At 46.5% G+C, this 19321-nt stretch overlaps 1 protein-coding gene across 2 annotated transcripts in view; it reads left to right on the plus strand.

Moving 5' to 3' along the window:
• Positions 1–2487: 2487 nt before the first annotated feature.
• The window catches only part of FGD5 (FYVE, RhoGEF and PH domain containing 5), an 82567-nt gene continuing 65733 nt past the window's right edge, over positions 2488–19321 (plus strand). For both annotated transcript variants that reach the window (XM_054387185.1, XM_054387186.1), the window contains exons 1-2: positions 2488–2518; positions 15104–18014. In XM_054387185.1, the coding sequence (XP_054243160.1) occupies positions 2506–2518; positions 15104–18014 (2924 nt within the window). In that variant the 5' untranslated portion in view covers positions 2488–2505. The remainder of the gene's footprint in view (positions 2519–15103; positions 18015–19321) is intronic.

A 19321-nucleotide genomic window follows, 5' to 3' on the forward strand; every position in this document is an offset into this window, starting at 1 on the left:
GCTATTAAGTATCATAGCTCTTTGCCCTAGAGCAGACCAAAAAGGATTTTGAGCAAAGTGCAAATTAGAAATACCACAGCAACTACAAGACCACCTGGTCTACTTGCAGAATTCCTTTTAGCAAGGCTTTGGTTTGCTAGTGACATACTTAAACAACATTTTCTATTATGTATCTACATATAAGATAACTTTCCTACCAAGAATATGTTTTCCAGGGTATTAGAAAAATCCTGCAGCCCAGATTCTCAGTTCTTCTATGAAAACATGTTTCCTTCCTTCCTGCTGCCTCCTTCCCTAGTGCATTAGTATTCGCAGCTGTTTAACAAAAAAGCTAGTCTCCTGGAAAACTTATTGGAATACATTTTTCTAAATCATCTGTACTGTGCTTGACTTTTTTACTTTTGCTTTCTTTGCCATTGTGTCACATGCTCTTTCCCCTTCTTTGCAAGACCCTAAATCTGTATTTCTGAAGCTCCTTCACACATCATTTGTGTGACACAGACTGATATCAAGGCTGGAGGTGGCAAGAGTAAATCAGGGACCAGAGCATAAATGTGGGAGAAGGCTGGATGACTGCCGGCTGTAGGCAGGCCAGGGAAACCCACTTCATTCCATGCACCAGAAATCACACCAGGCATGCCATGCCATATTGAAATATATAGGCCCTTCCATCTCCCTGTCTATTGTCAGTCAAAGCAGTGATGAAAAAGCTATGGTGAGTTTGTCTCCAAAACCATGCAGGATAGCAAATGCTTTCCTAGAGGTGTAGTGATACAACCAGGATCTCCTAGAGAACCTGAATCCAGCAATCCCAGATAAGAGCCTCATAGGGAAAGAGCAAAGCTCACAGGAGGATGGGTTTAACACCCCTGTCCCCAAGTGCTAGTTTTCTCTCTTCAGAGGTTGTGCACTGATGTGTAAGGTGCTCTGCACTCCATTGGTCACAGTAAGGCAGCACTGAAAGGTCAGGAAACACACCTTCAGCTACATACACTGCAGAGCATCTGCCAGGTACTTCACAAAGGCAGAACTAACAGCATTTAAAATGAAGTTGATCTGGATGATGTTAGCAATAATCCTGAACTCTGTGAGATTCAAAATGCCAGAGCAGCACCTGACTGCTTTGCACCCCTCTAGCCTGGGCATAAGGCTGGCACAATCTGCTCCTTTGCCTTCCTGCCAAGCCTGCTGGCACGCAAGGCTCTGAGACAGCTACGAGCAACTGTCCTGCCCTGGGCAGGAATGGCTCCTTCCTTGATGAGAGATGGGACCCTTGGGGTCAGTTCAGCCTTCCTACGGTTTCTTTGCAGGGGAGGGAAATTCGGAAAGCTTTCCAGCGTGCACAGGGCCAGCTCCGCGGCGGAAGTCAACGGGGCTCTGTTCTGCCGCCATCGGGAGGAATGTGGCGATCCAGCCCCATGTCTGGGGGTCAGTGCCGCTGCCAGCCCGAAAGAGGGAGAAGGGTCCGGCCACATCAGCGAGTCAGAAGTTGGTTTGCGGGAGAGGGGAAAAATCAGCAGCCTGGAGCTGCCTGAAACTCCTCTGAGCACGCGTGGTTTGCCCGTCCGTGACTCCCAGGCATTCAGACCGCCTCAGCCGCAGGTGCCGCTGGCTCCGTAGGGATACTCCGCGCCCGGGAAAAGCGCCCAGGCCGGGGCAGGGCTGGGCTGGGCTGGCTTTCCCCGGGCCCCGGGGGTTCCCAGGCTGTCCTGCGAGTGGCGGGGGGGCATCGGCGCGGGAGGTGAATGGTCTGACGAGATAGAGAGGATGGATAAAGACGGGGATGGATGGACAGGAGTAAAAGGATGAAAAGGGAGAAAAGGATGTAAGGGGAAAGGATGGATGCAGGGGATGGAAGGCAGGAGCGGGGATGGAGGGGATATGGAGGGAGGAAGGAAAGCGGGAGGGGGAACGGAGAGAGGAGGACCAAGGAGGGTGCAAAGCGGATCCGAGAGCAGTCGAAAGCGAGCGGGTAACGCAAAAGCGGGTCAGGCGAAGGACGGGACGAGCCGCTGCGCCGTTCCATGTTCGCGCCCCAGGGCATTCGTACCGCGGCCCGCGGCCCTCGCCCCCCGTCTGAGCCCCGGGTTCGCCCGGCGGCGGGGGATACCTGCGTGGTGCTGCCCTGCCCCGCAGCTCCACCCTACCCTGCACTGCGCCGCCCGGCTCCGCTCGGCCCGGTGCGCCCCGCCCGGCCCAGCCCCGCGCGCCGCCGCCCGCGCGGGCCGCGGCCGCCGCCACCGCCCCCGACGGGCCGCGCGCGGGGCAGGGCGGAGGCGCGCGGCAGCGCTGACCGCCCCCGATCCACCACCGCCGCCCACCCAGCCCGGCCCGACCCGGCCCGGCCCAGCCCACCGCTGACCGCCGCGCCAGCCCGGCTGCCCCGCCTGCGCTCCCGTGCCCCCGGAGGGGCGTCCGCCAGGGGCGAGGGCGGCGGCGGCGGCGACGCCCCGGGACCATGCTCTGAGCGCCCGGAGCAGCCAGCGAGCAAAGTTGCGGTGGAAGATGAACAACGCCGGTAAGTGCATGGGGTGGCCAGGATGGCTCTCCGCCTCTGGACATCTTTTCCGCGGGACCAACAAACGCCGAGCGGGATTGCTTCCACCGGTACCGGCACTCTCTGTCCCTCGGGCCGGCACACCGCTGCGCGGGGACCGATACCGCCGGAACGGCACTCGCGGTCCGAGAACTGCTCCTCTAGGGCTTCACGCGCCCATCTCGGCATCCTGGCAGCTCTTGGACCGTACCACCGGGGCTGGCACCTTTTCTGCAGGCGCCGCCGCCGCCCCTTCTCCCCGCGGGGCATCGCGCAGCCAGCGCCATGCCTGCCATGCCGCTCCCTCGCCAGGACTGGGACAAGACGCAAGCCCGGACCAGGCTAGGGTGGAGGACGGCCAGGGACAAGGCTGGCAAATGGCTGTGCCTGCTGAGGGACGCGGCTCGGCGTCCGCGCTTCTCTCGGACACACTCAGCCCTTCACAAAGCCCCCTGGAAATCTGCTGCGGCTTCCCTTCTGAAAATATCTTTTGGGGGGAGGTAATGGGTTTTTGCACGATTCGGTCTCCAAAGCAAACCGAAATCCTTCTTCCTTTCTTCTGATAACTTCCCAGAATTTTTCCGTGATGGAACGTGGGAAGGTGAAAGAGACAGGATGAGAAGGAAACCGATACTAAAGGCATTCAACAGTTAGGCATTAAAAGCAGTCGTTGGAAAATTGGGGCAAACTTTAAATTCCCCATCAAAACTTTCTGATTTTCAGGTGTGAGGCACGTGTGTGAAAAGTAATAATAATCCAGGAAACGATTATTACTAACTCTGGGATTATTTAGAAAAATCTAATGCTGCATCTAGAATCAGAGAGAAACAATCCCTTGGTGTTAGCCCTAAAATTTTCCACTGTTTCCTTTTTCCAGAAAGTGTCACTGGGCATCTCACTCGCGAGGGTACATCCTGAAGCCCAGAGATCTCACCACTAGATACCTTGCCCTACGACTGTTACGTGTTGGGAAACTGTGAATCATTGTTTTCTAAAGCACAGGAACATAGGATTTGGAAAGGATCTTTTAGGTCAAACCCAGGCCTCTGTTGTTGTATCAGCAGGTCACACCACTCCTCTCAGCTGAAAGCAAAAGGTTCTCTTTTGTGTGACACTCTCCTACCCAAAAGTAGTGACACCTCCATTTTGTTTTTGCATCCTGTCTGAACAAAACTCTGCCCCTTCCAGGAGACAAACTCATTTGAAAGTGAGACAGCCAAAAAGTGCTTTAGACATGATGCTCCAACCTCTCTGTATTCATCTCTTCATTATTTAAAACAGAGCATCTCTAATCTGATTGTGCTGTCAGTGGAAGTGCAGTGTAAGGAATATTGGATGTATCCATTTGTAAAGACTTGCATTTTATTAGCACCTTTCATTTTTCAGGAAGGTAGGACTGAATGGGACTGCCTCCACTACCAACGGCAGTACCCAATGCTACAGAAGACAAGGGCATATTTCTCTGTTTATTAATTCATCAAATTATATCTTAAACCAAAACGTTTCAGGCAGCTCTCCTGCTACTCCTCTCACAAAGCTGAGAACCTCTTACTTTTATTAGTTTTTCTAGTTTCCAGACCAGATTCATCACCATTTATTCTTGTGATTACATTGTCCTTTTGCTTAAAAATAGTTCTTTTCCTCCTCTGGTGTTTACCTCCAGGTTGTATTTATAGAGTGCTCATATCCCTTCTCAGCCTTTGTTTTGTGCACTCACACAATGCAAGGCATGTCTCTCCCATCAGTGCAAAGCAGAACTTCCTACTGAACTGGAAGGAGAGAGGCATTTATTGACTGCATACCTCAGGGACCAGCGTTAGTGATCTTGGTATTGCAGTAAGAGCTGCATGGCACCAGCGAGCAGAGCCATATTTGCAGGCATATATGGCAGCCTTGATCCCACAGAAGTCACAATAACAACAGACAGAAAACAGGAAGGGAGATATGGCTTATGCTCAGAGATGTGGAACCAATACAAGAAGAAAGATGAAGCTGTCCACCCAGGGCCACAGGGAATCTGTGGTAAGAGACAAGAGACAGACCTCCATCTCCAAGCCTCATACACAGGACCTTTCACCCTCTAAGCACTGACTTGTTTGCCAGGTGGTGAAGTGATGCTGCCCTCAGGAAGAACGTACAGATGTTAGACTCCAGGGTGTTCAGAGGTGGGAGCAGACTATGTATTCTTTCAGCTGCTACTGAAAGTGAAACAGGAAAAGCTGCCATGTGTACCTGTCAGATATTTTTAACCAACATCTTCTTTGGCTCCTAGAAAGCAATACGTGAAACAACAGGTGACTGTAAGTTGTCTGCTCCAGTGTGACTTTCCTGTTGTGAAATCACAGCCCCGCAGGAAACATCACACACACATTAAAAAGAAGTATGTGGCTGTAGTTTAGAACAAGGATTACTTAACTGCCATCCACATGTGGTTTTTCAGAGTCAGCACCCCCAGCTCTACCAAGGCTCGTAGGTACAGTCTGCTAGAGACTGAAAATGATGGAGAATTTTCAAGATCAAGATTTTTTGTTGAAATTCATCTTTTTCTTATTATATTGTCTTTAGATGTTTCTATTTTCCCAGCAATGTCTCTCTATTGATCTGGAGTCACAATGCATTGATGTAATCATAGAGGATGCATTAAAGTAAGTGTACGAAACAGCATTTTACTTCTGCAGAGCAAGAGGTGCTCTGAGAGCCCAACTGTTCACAGTTCAGTTCAGATTTGCAAAGAGGCAGAATTCCCATGAGATAGTTACTATTGACTATAGGTCTGTCTTCACACTAATGAAGCCCTCTTGCTATAAACAGACTACTTTTGATCCTACATTTGAAGAACATACAGTGGTCAGAGAAATACCATCTTCATAAATGTCTGAGGCTGGCTTTGAACAGGACCTCAGATCTCGTATACCTAAACCCCCAATTCTCAGAAGACATTTAAGTATTTAACTCCTGTTCAGGTCAAACTGGAGGTTGATGCCTACATGTGGACCAAGGTCCCATTTGAAAGGAAGACTTGCATCCTACGTCATTACAAAATCCTAGTCTGAATGCTTTTTCTGTTTCAAGGGACTCAAGTTCCAACTGTTCTCGTTTCTTCTGCAGCTTTTGCCATTTCAGACTTTTCTCTGACAGTGTGAAATAAGCATTGCATTTACATGCTGTAAAACAAAGAGAACTACTTATGCAGTGAATATTGCAAAATTAATGTAATCTCAACTATTTACAGTACATCTGGGGTCTTACCAGTGACAGCTCTGGTGTTTTATGAGTCGAACCCCTCAAAGGGATTATACTTTCCTGGTAAATCATGTTACCTTGTCTCTTTAATCTCCGACATACTGAAGCAGGTTACATGGCTTATGCTGGGTACTTCATTCAGAATGACATTAAAATGGTTTATCTATATATGCAGCTTAAACACACCCTCACTGTCTGACCTGGACTGCTGGCAGAATTGTAATTACAGGTTGGAACCTACAGCTTCCTGTACTAGAAATGTTATAAATGAGTTTTAGGAGGCTGTGCTTGGCATGCCTTACATTCCTGATGGCATTACTGTAGGGGCTGGTGCCCATGTTCTGGCCAGGTCCAAAATGAGCTCTTCATCTACAAAGAAGGGCTGTCCATTTTACTTTACAGTGAGGCTCTGATAGGAAGCTCTGCTTACCATTCTCTCAGAACAATTTCTTCTCTGAAGAGTGAGCCCTATGGTCTGAATATACACCTATGTTTTAGACAAGGTGAAACAGGCACAGAACTTCCTCTCTGTCCTGCTTTGTAAGAACTTGGTGTTGTTTTGGTCCTGCCTATGACTGTACAGTGCAGTCACACAGTCCGCATGAGTTTCTGACTTTGTGCAGCACTTGGCACATGTGGCTCTTGTCAGTGGTATGAGGTCTTAGCACTGTCATGCCCTGATGTGAGAGGGAGCAGGAGTATGATGGCTGCTAGTCTAGGATAGGTTCTTTGTTTCATGTTGTTTCTAGTTCATAAAATAGAAATGCTGCTGTGAAATAACTTCTTCCTGGTCCAACTAATTTTAGTGTCTGTAACGGTGTTTTGGCAAGCGGCCTGTAAATTAATTCCTATATTTAATGCTATTCTTAAGGTTGTTTATTCTCATGTCCTCAGGAGTGGCACTTTGTTGGCTTCAAATGGGAAATTTGATCCCAGTCTTTGAAAGAAGGTACGGGGGTATATAAGGAAGCTGCCCGAGCAGCAAGAGACCTAGTTAGGAAAGCCAAAGCACAGTTTGAATTGAATCTAGCCAGGGAGGTCAAAGGGAACACTAAGAATTTCTACATGGTAAAAATTTCTACATGGTAAAAATTTCTACATGGTAAAAAAAGGGAACACTAAGAATTTCTAATGGTAAAAAGAAGACTAGGGAAGGCGTGGGCCCCCTCAGAAATGAAACAGGTGAAATGGTCTCAAGTGACCTGGAAAAGGCTGAGGTTCTCAATGACTTCTTTACCTCAGTCTTCACTGCAAGCCACACTCCTGGAATAGTCATGGAAGCTAATGGCAGGGCCGGGAAGAAGAACTGCCCATCGTAAGTGAAGATCAGGTTCATGATCACCTGAAGAACCTGTAAGTGTTCAAGTCCATGGGACCTGACGGGATACACCCACAGGTACTAAGAGAACTGGCAGAGGAGGTTGCTAAACCCCTCTCTATTATATTCCAAAAGTCCTGGCAGTCTGGGGAAGTCCCCAGTGACTGGAAAAGGGGAAACATTACTCCCATTTTCAAAAAGGGGAAGAAGGAAGAACCAGGGAACTACAGGCCAGTCAGTCTCACCTCTGTGCCTGGTAAGATCATGGAGCAGATTCTCCTGGAGGCACTTCTGAGACAGAAGAATAGTGAACAGGTGATTTGGTACAGTCAGCATGGGTTTACCAAGGGCAAATCCTGTCTGACAAACCTGGTGGCCTTCTATGAACAGGTGACAACATTAATAGATGAGGGGAGAGCAACTGATGTCATTTACCTGGACCTGAGCAAAGCCTTCGACACTGTCCCACACCACATCCTGGTCTCCAAACTGGTGACACATGGGTTTGATGGGTGGACCACAAGATGGATAAAGAACTGGCTTGATGGCCACACCCTGGGTCGAGGCAATCCCAAGCACAAATCCAGGCTGGGCAGTGACTGGCTAGAAAGCAGCCCTGAGGAGAGGGACTTGGGGGTGCTGGTGGGTGAGAAGCTCAACAGGAGCTGTCAATGTGCACTTGCAGCCCAGAAAGCCAACCAGATCCTGGGCTGCATCAAGAGAAGTGTGGCCAGCAGGTCAAGGGAGGTGATTCTCCCCCTCTACTCAGCTCTGGTGAGACCCCACCTGGAGTACTGCGTCCAGTTCTGGAGCCCCTATTACAAGAGGGATATGGACATGCTGGAAGGTGTCCAGAGGAGGGCCACCAGGATGATCAGAGGGCTGGAGCACCTCTCCTATGAGGAGAGACTGAAAGAGTTGGGGCTGTTCAGTCTGGAGAAGAGAAGGCCTTCTTGTGGCCTTCCAGTATCTGAAGGGGGCTACAAGAAAGCTGGGGAGGGACTTTTTAGGATAACAGGTAGTGATAAGACTGGGAAGAATGGAATGAAGCAGGAAGTGGGGAGATTCAGGCTGGACGTGAGGAAGAAGTTCTTCAGCATGAGAGTGGTGAGAGCCTGGAATGGGTTGTCCAGGGAGGTGGTTGAAGCCCCATCCCTGCAGGTGTTTAAGGCCAGGCTGGATGAGGCTCTGGCCAGCCTGATCTAGTGTGAGGTGTCCCTGCCCATGGCAGGGGGGTTGGAACTAGATGATCCTTGTGGTCCCTTCCAACCCTGACTGATTCTATGATTCTATGATTTGCTTGGTAAAGGCAACTGTATAGATGCAAAGACTGACTGATGTCTGTGCAGTCATTTAGTCATGCATTCTAATCTAAGAGAAAAGCATTCAGATAACAGAAATAAGGTCTGGGTTAATTAGACAGAGGACTGGCTGGCGGTAGTCAATCTCTGTAGTAGTTATCTCTGTAACATTATGAAACGGCAGCATGCACAGTTCTGGGACCAGGATTATGACACACTGTCCAACATTTTCCTTGGTAGGAAAGCAGTTAGTCAGGTATCAGATGGCAAAGTTCATTTTATGATGAAAAGATTAGTGAAAGGGCAATTGATGAAGCAGGGAGGGCACTTATATAGACAGATCTGGATCATTAAGTTGGATCTGTTCAAACAAATTACACTGAATTCATATTATAAAGCCATCAGATTAGACACAATGAACAGGCAACACAGCGTTGGGAACAACTTAGAGGTCATAGTGGACAAGCAACTCAACCTGATACAGGAACAAGCTAAAGGAGACTGCTGATAACTGGTTCTAAGAGAATACTGAACTCTGTAGACAGCATCATCAGTACCCACTGTGGAATTCTTCCCATAGGTCTGCCCCATGTATTTTATAGGGAATATTGGAAAATTGGAAAAGGTCAAAAACAAACAAACAAACACCAAAACACTTCAGGAAAGGCAAAATTATCCAACTGCAAAGATTCAATGAGTTCATTTGTTCAGTTTACCAAAAAGAAGAATGTACCAAGACATCTGAAGGGAAGTCTTCTGTAGAGAAACACTGCATAATAAAAAGGTCTTTAACCCAGTGGAAGAAACAATAACAAATGCTGGAGATAGAAGCTGCAGATCGAAGCCGGGCAGCACTAACTGGAAATAAAGGCTTTATTTTTAAAACGAGCAATTCATTACAGGAATAAGATAAGGCTGATGTTGATACTAAGGTAGTCCTCCTTTTGTGGGCTTTAACTCTCCAGAACACAGGTTTTAACTTTATGCAGCTCCTGACAGAGCTGAATGAGACTTTCTGATGCCATTGTCTGGATATTCTCCTTCTATGTCCTGTATCTCAGGCGCTTTCTATCTGTGGATTTCAATCTCTTCTTTCTGACCAGAAGCAGTGACAGACAGGACTTGTGTGTATTGCTTTCCACTGGGATTATAGGTTTGGTGCAGTCTCATCCCACTGTTTCAACAGGCTCCCTCCATCTGCACTGTCACTTCCATCCAATAGCTCTGCAGATCCCTGAACTGTGCAGTGCATTTGTTTCCTCAGTGTCTCTCTCATTTTAACATAGGTCTGAGGTGAATGAATGTCAAAGGCATAGGAAAACACAGATCCACAGAATTTGTTGTTCAGAAAAGGCTACTTTCAGCATTTTAATGAATTGTGGCACCAGCCATGGCTGGAACTACTATCTGCACTGCAGAGCTAAGTTATTTCTTATTCCACTGTGAAAGACCATGGGCCTGGGGCATGTCGACAAATACCCCCGAAATGCGAAACCTCAGCGTTTAATTAGCTCTTCACCCCAAAACCAGCTGCCTGAGGGGGAAAGAGTAGGCATGGTCCTTTATAAGCCTTAGATAAATTCTAGGCTAATTACTAAATTTGGAGAACATTTAAAAGTGGGTGGCTGCAATGTTTCAGGCAATACCCAACTACAGCATGTCTATTGTTTCATAGAACAGGTCACAACCTTAATAATGGAGGGGAGAGCAACTGATGTCATTTACCTGGACCTGAGCAAAGGCTTCAACACTGTCCCACACCACATCCTGGTCTCCAAACTGGTGACACATGGGTTTGAAGGGTGGACCATGAGATGGATAAAGAACTGGCTTGATGGCCACACCCAAAGAGTGGCTGTCAATGGCTCCATGTCCCAGTGGAGGCCAGTGAGAAGCGGAGTCCGTCAGGGCTCAGTCCTGGGACCAGTCTTTTTCAACATATTTGTCAGAGACATGGACAGTGGCATTGAGTGCACCCTCAGCAAGTTTGCTGATGACACCAAGCTGTGTGGTGCAGCAGACAAGCTGGAGGGAAGGGATGCCATCCAGAGGGACCTTGACAGGCTGGAGAGGTGGGCACAAGCCAACCTCATGAGGTTCAACAAGACCAAGTGCAAGGACCTGCATCTGGGTCAAGGCAATCCTAAGCACAAATCTAGGCTGGGCAGTGACTGGCTAGAAAGCAGCCCTGAGGAGAGGGACTTGGGGGTGCTGGTGGGTGAGAAGCTCAACAGGAGCTGTCAATGTGCACTTGCAGCCCAGAAAGCCAACCAGATCCTGGGCTGCATCAAGAGAAGTGTGGCCAGCAGGTCAAGAGAGGTGATTCTCCCCCTCTACTCAGCTCTGGTGAGACCCCACCTGGAGTACTGCGTCCAGTTCTGGAGCTCCTATTACAAGAGGGACATGGACATGCTGGAAGGTGTCCAGAGGAGGGCCACCAGGATGATCAGAGGGCTGGAGCACCTCTCCTGTGAGGAGAGACTGAAAGAGTTGGGGCTGTTCAGTCTGGAGAAGAGAAGGCTCCGAGGTGACCTCCTTGTGGCCTTCCAGTATCTGAAGGGGGCTACAAGAAAGCTGGGGAGGTACTTTTTAGGATATCAGGGAGTGATAGGACTAGGGGGAATGGAATAAAGCTGGAATTGGGGAGATTCAGGCTGGAAGTGAGGAAGGAGTTCTTCATCATGAGAGTGGTGAGAGCCTGGAATGGGTTGTCCAGAGAGGTGGTTGAAGCCCCATCCCTGGAGGTGTTTAAGGCCAGGCTGGATGAGGCTCTGGCCAGCCTGATCTAGTGTGAGGTGTCCCTGCCCATGGCAGGGGGGTTGGAATTAGATGATCCTTGAGGTGCCTTCCAACCCTGACTGATTCTATGATTCTATGAAACACTTGAACAGAGAAGGCTGTATGGCTTTACTACCATTCCAGCACAGCTACTAGGATGCTGTTCACTGCTTAGAAACCTGGAGTGGATGGGAGTAATGTCATTTTGTATGGGCTGTGGCAGGAATGCAACCATGCTGAAATGTGGGTTTGCCTGAGGAAGGTGGGTAAGCAGAGGAAGTGGTCCTTGTCAGTACAAGGAAGCACTAAACAATAAGGGGAGGAGCAGGCTAAAGAAATTCCTATTCTCCAAGAGTTTCCTTTTAAGCAGAAGGTGGGTGTGTCTCCTCCAACATAAAACACATCCTAAAATAAACATGCACAATTATTTGTGATCATACACATTCCTTATGGTGCAGTGTTGCTTTGTATTTATTTAGAACCTTTCAAGTGGCTCAGACAGCAAAGGAGGCAGAAAATGGAAGCAGAATTCAATTGCCAGATAAAGGACAAACAGCAGTGCGTTCTCTGCAGTGATTGTTTGGGTCATTTTTTAAACAAACACTGGGACTCCTCCTGCTGCCTCTCTTCCTCTCCTCGCCCCCTCCCCCTGAATTAAAAAAGAAAAAAAAGAAAAAAGAAATGAATGAAATTCATTTAAGAAGCCTCATGAAAGGGAGATCAACATGCAAAGCAGTTAGAAAAAAAATACACAAAGAATCAGAAGTGACCAGCAGCTGGCACAAGTGGGCAAGAGGAAGACATCATAATGCCTGTTACTGCCATGCTACGAACCTTAAGTTCTCTTCCACTAGCAGTGTTACTGGGAGTGGCAGAAGGAAAAAACTAAGATTAGTCAGTTCCTTTTGCTATAGAAAATTATCACTGGAGGGAAAGTGGGTACCCTTGCTTACATACAGTGATGAGTTGGTTACATTATTTTATCTCAATTTGCTTACAAGACAAGGCTTGGGAGATCCTGGCATTCTCCATGCTACAGTACAGTCGTTTTCCCGCTATCTAGTCTGACAAGAACAAGGATGAAAATGCAGAGACTGTGCTCAAGCCTTGTCACATCCCAGGAATGGAGTAGGTATATTTCATGGAAAGGCTTTAGTTGGAAGGGACCATAAAGCTCATCCAGTTCCAACCCCTGCCATGGGCAGGGACACCTTCCACCAGTCCAGGTTGCTCAAGGCCTCATCCAACCTGGCCTTGAACCCCTCCAGGACTGAGGCATCTACAACTTCTCTGGGCAGCCCATTCCAGTATCTCACCACCCTGACAGTAAAGAACTTCTACCTAATGTCCAACCTAAATCTACCCTGCTCCAGTTTCAAACCATTGCCCCTTGTCCTGTCACCACAGGCTCCTGTCACCACAGGCCCCTGTCAAAAGTCCCTTCCCAGCCTTCCTGTAGGCACCTTTCAGGTACTGGAAGGCTGCAATAAGGTCTCCTTGGAGCCTGCTTTTGGATAGACACTCCTAGGAAAGCCAGGCATTGCAAGAAGTGGTATAATACCTCCAAAGGGATGTTTCTTCCCTGGAGTTACTCCTAAAGATGCTTCATTATGGTGGTAAAGGGTCCATTGCTGGTTTCTGGTGGGAAAGGTGTAAGGACTCAGTTTTAACTAATAAAAATTTAATGCATTTTACTACCAGAAAGTTAGTTTAGGATGTTCAGTCATTGCCATAACTGATTTAAAAACCCAAAAGGTACATCTGACTGGAGATCCAGGCTTACAAGATGCTCAACCCACTTCTGTTCCCTCCCTGGTTTTAACTACCAGCAGCTTTCTGCACTTTGCAGCCTCTGGCTGGCAGTAACAGAAGCAGTGGTGCCTCAGCACCACTTGAGTCTTTGGCACATGTTTCCCAAATAACCTGGAGGGAAAGATGAGCTGCCCCTTCTGTGACTGCAATAATCAGGCAGACCCTGCATCTCAAAGCAGCAGTGGATACTGTGAAACAAGAGTATCCACTGCAGTACTGCAGGCTGGCTGTTAATTTTCTCCTTCCCTCCCTCCTTTTCCACAAGTTGTTTTAAGTCTCCCACACATGAAGCTGGATGGGGCAGATCCCCAGATGCAGAATCTTTTGGGATCAGTAAATGCAATAAGGTGCCTGAGAAGAATACGCTTTTTGTCCCTGGGCTGAGCTAAGGTCACTGACTCAGTTTTTAACTTGGATTAAATCTCTCTAGTGCCTCATAATTCTAGAAAGACTGACTACACTAGAATTACAAATTTATCAGAATCTTTCTGAGTTTTGGAAGAAATTTCAGCAAGGTTAAGAAGATCAGAATAAACAGCCTTTTTTATTTCCCAGAGCCTAATCAAAGAAATACACCAGTATTACCTCAAACCACTTTACCCTAGTTAGACTATGATAACACCAAGGAAAGTACCATGACACCAAATGCCAGAACGAGAGAAGTGTTTTTCAGTAGTCTGCGTTCATTATTACTTTATTCTAAGTATGGCGCCAGCTGAATTTTAATTGTCTTCACTTCCAGATGTCAAAAGTCAGCATTCTAAAATACTCAAAATATGACAGGACAGTGGCTACACTTCCTGAAACTTGCACCATGATTTAGGTGAGGACTTTGAACAGGAACCATGTCCTAAATGGTGTCTCTTGAATGTTCTTCCCTTATTTTCCTGTGTGTAGGGCATTAAGATTTTACAGAAATAACTCTTCCTGTCTCTCTCATGCTGAAATAGATTGTCCTCTGCTTTTCCACTAAAATGTGTTAATTAAAAGAATTAAAGATTACAGATGGATTACCTATGTAATAACCTATTGATGGCTAGGAAACATTAGTAAGAGCAAAGTTCTTCTCTTATGACCATCTGTAAGCATTTGGTGTCCCGGCTGCTTCACACCATTTATTTCATCTCATCTAAAATCTCAGCCTCGTTGCCTATTTTTGCAACCTTTCAGCATTTCACTTACTTAATTAAAGAATATTAATTCCAGGACTAATATAGCTGGAAATGGCTATGGCATGTAAACTGTACTGTGTGTAAAATGGCCATAGATGGCAAATCATCTAGCTTCAATCCAGCTTATTGTCAATCGGATTGAATTTCCCTACACATGTGTCAGCACTTCCTCTAGAAATAGAGACCATGCCTGGCCTTATTTTGCAAGATTATTCACTTTTTTAAAGTGTGCATTGCTGTTCAGATAAGATAGTACGTGCAAGAAATCCTAGCATTAACAGGATGCAGGAGGATCTTTTGACTAAAGAACGTACTGAAGAAGATGTGCACTGAACACTGAAGTTAAAAGCAGCTAGTGTCATGTGTTGGGCTGAAGTACTTCATTCAGTGCATTGTAGCTCAGCTGCATAACCCATGTAAAGCACTAGCCAAGCTTCTAGTGAACCATCTTATCCTTGTAATGATGTTATCTGACAAACAAAACCTGGGCCTTACTTTGTTGCCATGGTAACAGCAGAGGGGAAGATGGAGTCTGGGCACCAAGCATTCACTTCAGTTTGGCTGGGTTGAGTTAAACCTTGATCTGTTGGCTCAGTGGTGAAGTCTTGCAAACTAGATACGGAATTTAAAATGATTGCCATAAAGTGTGAGTACAGGAACAAGAGACTGTGGCTAGACCCTTGGCTCCTAAGCTGTACACCTATCTCTCCTGAGGCATGCTGGGGCTGCATCTGGTTGCATTCAGCTCTGACCTTAAACTGTGTTCCCTGGAATAGTACCACATGGAGGCACAGACCATGTGCTTTGCTCCGTCCCTTCTCTTGGCTGGACTTCTTCTGCATTAGAAGTCACTGGTATAAGATAAAGTCTACTGCAGGGTGTATTCTGGTAGACTGAATAAGAAAGCAAGATGACTAACATGTCTTTTCTCTCTTTTTTCCAGAAATCACAAAGCCACCACTAGCACCAAAGCCAAAGATTAGCAGTCATCTTTCTCCAGTAGCTGTCTCCAAATTTTCCCCTTCGCTGCCAAGGGCTGATAGTCTTCATAACCCAAACTCTATGTCTAGGGGTCCCAAGCCACCTATTGCTCCCAAGCCAAAATTCTCAGCTGACACTGAGGGCAAATCCAGTGTTTATACCAATAACAACTTAAATAAATGCCCAAATGGGAAACTGGTGTATCTTGATGGAGAGCTGTATGAAGGAAACCAATGCAATGCTGATTGCCCAGAATCTGAGGCAGACAATGAATACATTGTAGTTCCTGAAGCTCAGCTGACCAGCAAAGACTGTAATGACTTGGAAGAGGAACATGATCAGAACTTAGGCTTCTCTGTGGAAAATGAAGTCTTGGAATCTCCAAAAGCAGTAGAGAAGGAAGAGAGTAACATTGCTAATGACACCAGTAATCAAGAATTCACCAGAGATGAGTGCCATAACTCTTCAGAGATTGCTGAACCAATGGAATCAGACTCTGAAGAGTCAACCAGAGACTGTGATCAATTCGAAGCACATTGTGAGGAGTCCTCAGATGCCCCTGATGGGGATAATGATTCTTCCAATGTAGATGAAGATAAGGATGTTGGAGGTGATTGTAGTGAAACCAAAACCAAGGAGGAAACTTCTGACAACCTGGAACTGGTTAAGCATAACAGTGATTCTAAGACTGAGAGTAGCACTGTGGAACTACTGGGTGATATCTGTAAAGATGCCACTGTAATGCCACTGCCTGCAGATGAATTAGTCTCAGGCTGTGAGAAGGCAGGGCAGGAGGAGGAGGAACTGCCTGAGATTTTAGAAGAGGGAGATGATTGCGTAGCACATGAGAGCGATCACAGTGTGCATGCAGAGCTTGATCCAAGTATGGAAGGAGAGTTAGAAAATGATGCCTGTGCAAGCGCTGACCTGTTGCCTGATGAGGCCAGTGAAGAAACAGCTCCTGGCTTAGAACCATGTGAAGATGAACCCAGTAATGAAAACGGTTTAGGAGAGTCCATCCATCAAGGAGCAGCAGAAGAGGAGGAAGCAGTCCCAGATAAGCACAGTAATACAAACACAGGAAATGCCAGTGAGAGCTGCCAGATCATTGAGAGGAGAGGTGAGGAGAAGACATCAGAGGTAGTCTGTGAAGCAAGCAAAGACTCTGAGAAAGGAGAAGAAACTTTGAATGCAGAGAATACGGATGATGGCTGTCATCCTTGTGAAAATGAGTATGGTGAGAAAATAGCCATGGAACATTCAGATGAGAATCTTCAAACAGAAGGGACCCCTCCAGATGAAGATGTTGTGATTTCTGATAGTCTACCCAGTAGTCCAGGGATAGAACCAGAGCTGGAAGACATGAACGTTGAAGAGCATGGTGAAAATATTGTGGAAACCTCTAGGCCAGGTGAGCTGCAACTTGAAGACAGTGAGGTGGAAGTAATCAGCCTCAGTGGAAGTGTCCCAAGTCTATCTCAACAGGTCCCACCTGAGGAAGAATCAGAAGCCTGTAAACATGGCAAAATGAATGTAGAATGTGAGACTGAACATGCCTTGCATGAGACTCTGTCAGTCCCTGAAGTGGTCATTGTGCCTGAAGAATCAGAGGAAAGAGAAAGCAGCAGGGATTCCCTAGATGACCCTTATGTGCTTCCCGCAGAAAATGAAACTGCCCATGATGAGCAGACTGATTTAGGAGCTGATCACAGCCAAAGGGACGAGGTAGGCACTGACGGTGAAAGCAGCTTGCTGCCTGTTGATCGTAAAAGCATTGTTACTAGGACACGGTCGCTCTCTGGGAAGATGCCAGGCTACGTCCCAGAAACAGTTCCAGAAGAAACTGGACCTGAAACTGATCTACCGTCTTCACACAATGGCTCTGGGACTGAAGATTTAAGCAATAATTTATTTGCAGTGGAAGGAAAACCAGCAGAAACCCATAGGACATTACCAGCCAAGTCAAGACGATTCATTTTATATCCTCGGTCGTACTCTGTTGAGGGAAGGGAGACACCTGTCTCTGTTTACAGAGAAAGTGACAGCTGTGTCCTGGATGATGGAAGAATAAAAAGGACAGAGGACAAATTGTCTTTGCCTTGTGTCAACGGTTCCTCAGGTAGCTTTTCCCAGAGAAATCTTTCATCATGTGGCCTATCTACCCCATCCTCAGTCGTTGATATACCGCCTCCTTTTGAACTTGCCTACATCACCAAAAAGCCAATCACTAAAAGTTCCCCTTCACTTTTAATAGAGAATGACTCACCTGATAAGTATTCCAAGAAAAAGAAATCATCCTTTAAGAGGTTTCTCACTCTAAAATTCAAGAAGAAAACTGAAAGTAAAGTCCACGTCGATGTTAATGTTTCCTCTTCAAGATCCTCATCAGAATCTAGCTATCATGGGCCTCCAAGGCTGACGGAACTGGACAGAAGGAGTCTCAGTAGCTCACCTCAATTAAAATCACATGTGGGGAAGCTCCGTGCATCTGAGTCTCCCTCAGCTATTCTCTTCTATAAGGATGGCAAAAGAAAAGGAACATCCAAGCCCTTCAGCAGGAGTGTGTCCAGGGTAGAGTCCTTCGAGGACCGGTCCAGACCTCCTTTCATGCCACTCCCATTAACCAAACCTAGGTCCATTTCTTTTCCCAATGCCGACACATCTGACTATGAGAACATTCCTGCTATGAGCTCTGACTATGAAAACATACAAATTCCTCCTCGGAGATCCACCAGAGCAGGAACTTTCACTGAGTTTTTTGAAGACCCCAGCAGGGCACTGTCTGCTGCTAATGAGAATGATGGCTATGTGGACATGAGCAGCTTCACTGGCTTTGAGAACAAGCAGCAAACCATGGACCAGGAAACAGAAAGGTACTGTAACAAATTACTATGTAAGACCTGCGAGCCCTGGCCAGAGAGGCGAGGCCTCTGCTGCAAGGTGTTGTAGGCAGATCCTCCATGTTGCTTGGCTTATACCCCTCTGAGGAAATGCTTACTTGAAAGATTGGAAGATAAGCTTTTATCAGTGAAAAAAAAAAAGACACCAAATTAACTCTACCTTGTAGCAAGTCTAGTGGATCTGGATCCTGTGGTTTAGAGATACAAACCAAAGAACATTTGAAACTATTTGGTTTATTCAGTGAATTTAGCTGTTGTGGCTTGAGCCTGGTTGGGGGAATGGGCAGTGGGTGTGCAGGGAGAGCTTGGTTTGATCTTCAGTAAGAAAGGTTTATGACTTCTTCACTGAATGAGTAGAAAGCCTGTTTGCTGGAAGTGGTCCTGCTGGGTTTTTTTCTCTGTCACTTTCGCAAAGTAATATGATATATATGTAATTTATCTTTCAAAGTACATCAATTAAGTATAGGCCAGAAAATCCTATACCATGAGCTAATCAGACTAGACAAATAATTTTAGAAGTTGCTTTAGAGCCTGTCATTATGGCCTGAGTTATAAATGAATTAAATATCTTTGTCTGAAATAATATCCATTGCTATCATTAACAATAACCTTTCATTCTGTTCCATTAGATTATTTGCAAACATGAAAATGTCCTTTTCATAGTTAAATAGGAGCAATGCACTCAAGACCTTTGAACATGACTCTGTCATCAGCTGATAGCATACAATCAGTGGAGTGCAGAGATCTAAGAGTGTTTTTCATTAAGTACACGTTAAACAGGGAATGAGACAACAAGCTACAAAGAAAGTGCATGAAAAGGAATGTCTTTAATGCAGTTGCATTCTGTTAGAGCTGTGTGCAAATGATAAACAGCTTAAAAACAAGGTTTTCATGTCCGTTTCCCATCATTCTGCAGATTTACTTCTGTTTCTTTGCAACATTTATTTTTTCTGGTCCTCTCCCCTGTCATTGTGCCTGGAACAAACCATGGGTATTTCACACATCCTTCTTTTGATATTTCAGGCTCAGGAAGTAAAAGAACTTTAACACTTCTGAATGAGTCTCACAAACTTTTCTAAGACAAGGATGGTGCACAGTGCTTTGTCTTTCTAAGCCAGGCGAGAATTAGTGGGGCTGGGGGAGGTGAGTATGACCTGGGGGAGGAGACTGCACTGATGCATAAGCTGTGGATCAAATGTGTCTGAAGCTGAGAGGTTTGGGACATCGGCCTACAACTTGGCTCTTTGGAGATGTTGGCTGCCTGCCATGCTGGGAGCCCC

The sequence above is a fragment of the Indicator indicator genome, chromosome 15, assembly GCF_027791375.1.
Source record: "Indicator indicator isolate 239-I01 chromosome 15, UM_Iind_1.1, whole genome shotgun sequence".
Taxonomy (NCBI): Eukaryota; Metazoa; Chordata; class Aves; order Piciformes; family Indicatoridae; genus Indicator; species Indicator indicator.